At 49.0% G+C, this 7,092-nt stretch overlaps 1 protein-coding gene across 1 annotated transcript in view; it reads right to left on the reverse strand.

The window, feature by feature from the left end:
* Positions 1-14: 14 nt before the first annotated feature.
* Positions 15-7,092, reverse strand: part of HS3ST2 (heparan sulfate-glucosamine 3-sulfotransferase 2) — a 133,905-nt gene continuing 126,827 nt past the window's right edge. Inside the window, exon 3 of the mRNA XM_013005465.2 lies at positions 15-1,212. Within this exon, the coding sequence (XP_012860919.1) occupies positions 594-1,212 (619 nt within the window). The 3' untranslated portion in view covers positions 15-593. The remainder of the gene's footprint in view (positions 1,213-7,092) is intronic.

Raw genomic sequence — 7,092 nt, forward strand, 5'->3', positions numbered from 1 at the left:
CCCCCACCCCAAGGCTGGCCAGGGAAATTAGGCTCAGAGAGGAGAGGCGTGCTGCCTGGTATGAACATGCCTACTCCGGAGTGCACAGGGACAGGGTCAGACTGCTGTGCTCATAGCAACGGAGCTGTCACCACTTACAATGGTGATCACGATGGGAAGGACCACTCTTTGGAAGGGAATTTCCCAAAGCCTCTTATGGGCTGAAAGGAGCACTCAACCGGTAACTGAAAGGCCCGGAGTTCGAACCTCCCAGCCAGTGGCTCAGAGGGGGAAAGACATGGTGGTCTGCTCCATAAAGGTGACGGGCTCCGAAACCCTATGGGGCAGTTCGACTCTGTCCTCTCGGGCTGCTCTGAGTTGAGGGGGAGGATGGGGGTGGAGTTTCTTACAGGCTGAAGGAAGAGTGGTCCTGAACTTGACTGGCAATGCCCGAAGCAGATCCACTTTGCCTTGGCAGATGAGGCAGAAGTTCCCTGGTCCTGGGCCCTCGCTGGATGGACGTCCCTATCCTAGGATGCCACGGGGAAGGGACTGTGGGGGAAAGGTGACAGGTTCCGAGAGCAAACCGAGAAGCACCCTTGTACCCACTTGACTTATTCCCACCTGAAGTCCTGCCCAACTGTTTCATAGAATTTAATATTATAAGGTCTATAAAACTCCCGGAGCTGGTCTATGACGTCCGGATCGATCTGGACATGAGTTCTCCCTTTGGATTTGCCCAGGCAGCGAGGCAGGAGGCTCGATTCCGGTTTCTTCAAGCAAGGGAAGCCTTTGGTCTTGTTGAAGTAGAAGTGCTTGTCTGTGATGAAGCGCTTGACGCCCAGGAAGTCCTGCACCCGCGCCATCTCGCCGGCCGGGTCGGTGATGAGCCGCTCGCCACTGACGAAGTGGATCTGGGCCAGCGGGAAGTACCGCAGCCAGCTCTCCAGGTGCAGCGCATATAGGCCGATGCGGATGGCGTTCCACGACACGTCCACCTCGCCCAGCGTGCGGTTGCGGAAGGACAGGCCCTCGAAGGTAGGGATGTCGGGCTTCTTGGAGAGGGTCTGGGTGTAATCCGAGATGGCCCGGGTCACGGGATTCCGCACCACCACGATGAGCTTGGTGTCTCTAGACATGTTGAAGATCCGGCGAGGGGCCTCTTGGGTGACAAAGTAACTCGGGGTCTTCTCCAGCGTGATCTGGCTGTCCAGGGTCCTAGGCATCAGGCTCCTGTGGGGTAGAAGGACCACAGCATGAGATAGGGTCCCCTGGAGGGCCCAGACCTCAGGGGCAGCTTGGCTACCCCCAAGTCCACGCCCCATCCTCTCTCCTTTGGAGTGACACACTCCATTCGAACGGTGCTCTCCCACAGCCACCGAGTTGATGCCGACTCAGAGCGGCCCTATAGCACAGGGTGGAACTGCCCCCGTGAGTTTCCCAGATGATAACTCTTTAGTGGAGTAGAAAGCCCAGACTGTCTCCCACAGAGCAGCTGGTGGTTTAGAACTATGGACCTTGGGGTTAGCAACCCAAGGCATAACTACTACACCACCTTACACACAGTCTTACTGTGTATTTTTCCTCTTCACTAGAAACAATATATTCATCATTACGGGTTAAGTAGACTGTGGAATAGCCAATTTGCGGAGTTTGGTGGATCAGTCTACAAACATGGAATATTCTCCCAGATACAATGTGAAGTGAGAAATGACAAGAAGCAGAGTATCTGAGCTCCCAACTGGTAAAAGCAGACGCTGCTAGGAAGAAGATTTGAACTAGGGGTCAGCGGTAGGTGAGAAATACTTTTTACAGTAGAGATAATGAGACACTTTGAACGTTTGAATGCACTTATTACATATTTTAAATTATACGGATTGATTGAAATAATCATTCAAACACCCCAGAGATGATTCTTCTTACAAAAAGATACTTCCCCAGCTGTTTTAAGAAAAGTGACTGGGTTTTGTTTTGCAAGAAGAGTCACTGCTTTGGAGATGCGTGCTCTCGCTCTCTCTCCTGAAAGACACCGGAAATACATCCTCTCTTGCAGCCTGAAGAAGCTCAGGGCTCTAGGCCAGCCAGGGCATAGTCCCAGGACAGGCCTAGCAAGCCCACCTCGATTACTCTTTTATTTCTGGTCTCTGATTGAGATCTAGCCGTATATACACTGGCCCCAGGCCCAGGAAGACAAGGCTGTCCTGTGGAGTTCTGGCTCTCCCAGGCTTTGCTACTGCTCCTGGGCTCCAAAAAACATCTGCCGAACCTTCTGATTCTGTCACTGAGCAGCCATGGAGAAAAATGTGTTACTCTGACAGCTGGATCATTGATATATTTTCTAATTATAGCTTTATGTGCACCTCCAACACTGCTCAAGAATCTGCTTTGGTCATCTTTCATACCTATGTCAGTCTTCATAGGAGATGTTGCAAGTACTCACCGTAAGCCACCAGCCCTACTCTTGTCACCCACTCCCCCTCAATACTCAACTCCCTCAATCTTCACTGGTCGGAGTCATTTGCTGCCACTGGGTCTGAACCCAAGGAATGAGACCCTGTATCATCCCAAGATCAGGTATCGATTAGATTGCTATGATCCTCAAGATTTTACTGGCTGATTTTGGAAGTAGTTTGCTTCCTAAACCCCAAACCAAACTCGCTGCTAGCGAGTCCATTCTGACTCACAGGGACCCTGTGGGGCAGGGCAGGACTGCCCCTGTGAGTTTCTGAGAGGCCACTCTTTACGGGAGTTGTAAGCTCTGCTGAAGGCTCTTCTCATCATAGGAACATGCAAGCCTCTATGACGGATGGGTGTTGGCGATGCATGTAGTTGACTGACCAGGAAGCTAAGCTGGGACCCCCATTGTGAGCCCTTCCCACTTTCCTCAGAGAACAAGGTATACAGGACTCATCTCTCCACCTGCACTCCCTGATTTCTTTCCTTCTGGCTTCCCTGCATTACCCCCGTGAACCTTCAAACTCATTGTGCTGTTAGACTAGGAAATTGGTATTTTGCTTTTAGATCTGAGGTCTATAATGAACCTTGACGAGGTGAGTGTTTAAATAGTGTTGACTATGATCGTCCAAGAGGCCAATCTTAAAAATGAAATAGAATAACATTATTTGCAAACAACCACAAGTGTACTTGAATAGAATTCTTCAGCCAAACTTTCTTGGAAATCTGTCTATATGATACCCATATATGACCTTGGCACACCTTGTAATTAGGTATTGAACTTTATGACAAGAGAATAGATGAAATTACATCCATGTGACAGCGCCGCTAAATTGTTTCCAAACTAGTGGGAGTTATTGATAGAAAAGTCTTTCCCAACACAAAGAAGTTGACTGGTCAAACCAATAAATGGATATTCCCCACATTATTCTTTACTATGCTAAAGAAGATCCAAGAGAGAGAGAGCAAGCAAGGAGGCAGTATTTCCCAAGCTTATTTGACTGTAGAGGTATGAAATTTTGCCAGGAGCAACAAATGATGTCTCTGAAATTCCAACCAATTCAGATTTGGCACCAAAATAAAGCTCCACCCTTCTGATTTCTAAGTGGCACATTGGTTGCAAGGTCCAAATAGGCTGCTAATGGCAAGGTGGTTCAAAAGCACCAGCTGCTCCAAGGAAAAAGACAATGCTTTCTACTCCCATAGAGAGTTATAGTGTTGGAAACCCACAGAGGCAGTTCTACCCTGTCCTATAGGGTTGCTAGTCAGAATCAACTCATCATTTTGGGGGTCTGGGAAGGAAGATATAAAAGATCCCTGGTGGCATGTGGGTTAGGCACTAGGCTTCTAACGGCAAAGTCAGCAGTTGGAAACTAGCAACTGTTCCATAGGAGAAAGGCTTGCTACTTCCGTAAAGCTTTAGAGACTCAGAAACCCACAAGGGTAGTTCTACTCTGTCCTACAGGGTCATTATGAGTCAGAAGGGACGTGGTGGCAGTGAAGGGAAATGTATAGCAGCCCCAGTGCTGGGGTTGGGTTAGGCCTTGGTTTGTTGACAACAAGCTTGACAGTTTCAATCTGCCCGCCCTTCCTCAGGAGATGAGGCTGTCTGCTCTGTAAAGATGAGCAAGCTCAGAAATCTTAAGTCAGAACCGACACAATGGCATGGGTTTGGGTGGGTAAGAAATCTAGAAGGAGCCTTGGTGACACAGTGGCTAAAGCACTTGGCTGCTAAGCGAAAGACTGCTTGAACTCACTGGCCGCTCCCTGGGTAAAAGGCATGGCAGTCTGCACCCACCAGGATTTACAACCTGGGAACCCCTACGGAGCCATTCTCCTCTGTGCGCCGCGTTGCTGTGCGGTGGGACTGACGGTGGTTGTGGGTTTGGTAGGAAGATCTAAGGAGTCCCTGGGTGACCCAAATGGGTAAATCCTCAGCGACTCACGGAGAGGTTGGTGTAATGGATCCACTCTGAAGCACCCTGGAAGAAAGCCATTGAAGACTCCGTGGGGGCACAGTTCTCCCAAACACACGGGGTCACTTTGCCTTGGAATTGACTTGACAGCAACTGCTGCGGATTGACTTTGGGCTTAAGGAAGACATAGGTGCCCGACTGTCAACAGCATCACAGTCGTTGCTCCATAAGCCAAATGGCAAAGTGCTTAGCACTTCAAATTGTTTGATTCCACCAGAGAGCCTCCTTACACACGTGGGACATTGGACAGAGTATTGGATACCCCCGTGTGATGACAGGGAGGCTGTAGATACATCTCTTTGCTCTGTGCACATTTAGTGGGGTGGGCATGAGCCTTTGCCTGGTGGCCCATTTTTCCTCCTTCTGCCACCCTTTCAACCGTGCCTACTTGTTTCTAGCTGCTAACAAACAGTTGAACATTTCTCTCACCCTGTAGCCCTCTTAAGCATCAGACATGACCTCCTGTCATTTCTACGTTGCTCTGTGAGAACCACTGAGAGGATGTCTCACCCTTATTGCTGCTTGCACTTATCCCCCAGCTGCTGTCTGCCCCTGCTCAGCAGCATTTTCCCTGCAGCTGGTTCCAGCCCCTAGGTCCTCTCTGAGGGTCTGCTCCTCCTGCTTTGGATACAATCTTGGTGGGACAATGGGTGGGTCGAAGTTAGGCCAACAGTGCCAATTGTCTCCTAAAGGCTAAAATGATCGTGCATGAAAATGGATGTCGTTGGAAACGACCTGGGAGCCCGGAAGCCTCTTCTCCTCAGCCGTCATTACTGCGGATTCCGGAGCTATTTTGGCTCGGATCCATTCTGAGGCCTGGTTCTTCCCCTTTCCTCTGGATTCTGGGTGTGATAAGACATCCTTCCCAATACATGATTAATAAGTTAAGTTAACCAGAGTTGATTTCTCTAGCCCAAGAACTCTTAACTAAGCGTTTACAATCTGGTTTGCTCGCCGCCTTCTCTGCGGAAACTAAGCTTGCCCTGCGAGGTTATAAATTCCATGAGGGCAGAGCAGGGTGTAGCACTCATATTGGCAGCTCCATCTCCCAAGTCAACTGCAGTCCATGGTACAAGTAAGTTCTTCTCAATCAGCGTTCTTCAGGTATGGATGAAGTCAGTAACCACCACTGTGCTTATAAGATCTTAATTTCTTCCCAAGTTTCCATTTCTCTCTAAGTATTCTGGACCCCCTCCCTGCCCCCCGGTCCATCTTCCACTTTTCATACTCTACCTATCCTTTCAGAACAAAACCTTTCCTTGTCCAACCTTTCACCACCACTTGGGACTGATGGGAGTGTGAACACATTTGGCTGCTAACAGGTAGGTCAGATGATTTGAGCTCACCCAGAGGCACCTGGAAGAAAGATCTGGCAACTTATTTCTAAAAACTAGGCATGAAGAACATAGATCTACTCGGACTGGCCTGGGGCCACCATGAGTTTGGGGTTGCCTTAGGAGCCGATGACACACATCAGTAACTACATCTACAACTTACTCAACTGGGGTGCCCAACTCTCTACAAGCCGATATTTCACCTTGAAAATGGAACTTCTTTCTCAGTTTACTTCTCTCTCTTGCCTAACTGTGAAATGATCCCACTCAACGTTTCCCAAGATGGGGAAACACCTCAGGAGTCATCTGAACTCCTCCTTACATGTACTGCCTTCCATTTCTCTACGTATTATGCCCCAGATGTCTCACCATCCAAACACTCTTTTGCCAGGTCCATGGCACCCCCCACCCCCCCTTCCCACAAAGAACATTCTGCGTGAGCAAGGTGTCACTGGAAAGGAAAGAACAGGCATGCCTCTGATTAGTACCGATAGGGCTCTCAGGATGATATCATTTTCTGCTAAATTTGTACACCTTGTATATGTGCTCTGGAAGACCTGGCTGCCTGGGGGACTTTGGTGATATATTAACTCCTAACCGGGCAGCCAGGATCCTTGAAAATCACTGCAGTCTCTAGGGGAGTAATTAGAAGTGGAAGAGGAAGGGAAAATCCTCCTTGCAAGGAACCACTTCTTAAAACTCAACCTGCTGAAACTCACCCAGCAGTCGACCCAGTACCTGTGGCAGCTAAGCATCTCGGTCCCATCCCAGCCACACTTCCTTCCAAGTGCCCACGCCCACATCTTCGCCCACAGACTACCAACCCCCAGCTTTCACTCTTCCTCACTAACCTAGTCTTCTAAACTCCATCGACCAGTCATTCCTCACAGCCTCTGGGCAGAATGAACTATTCAAAGTTCTCTCTAAAGAGGTTTTTTTCCCCTTGCCACAGGACCAAAGCCACCCAGTGCGCTGCAGACCCCAGACTCAAGTGTGACTCAAGCATTAGGAGAAAACGTGAGCATGTTAAAAAAACAAAATCAGGGCACAAGGACTGCTTTTCTCTGCAGGAGACAAAGTTCAAAAGTCACGAAAGACAAGATTTAAAGCTAGGCTGAATACCAAATGTCAGTCGCTGGAAGGGAAACTGCTGTGGAACGAGAGGCATTTGCAGGCTGTAAGATGGAGAAACAACGGGCTGGTTGGATAGTTCTAAGTCTGGTTTCAGTTTGAAGCTACTAATGTAAATGAGGTAAACAAAGGCTGTTTTTCCATTTGGAGGAATTGGTTCATGATGTTGAGTACAGCATCGCGGATGATTTGAATTCAGCAAACCCAGGTTTGCACCC

This window comes from Echinops telfairi, unplaced genomic scaffold (genome assembly GCF_000313985.2).
Source record: "Echinops telfairi isolate 266 unplaced genomic scaffold, ASM31398v2 ScPeMD7_5;HRSCAF=22, whole genome shotgun sequence".
NCBI lineage: Eukaryota > Metazoa > Chordata > Mammalia > Afrosoricida > Tenrecidae > Echinops > Echinops telfairi.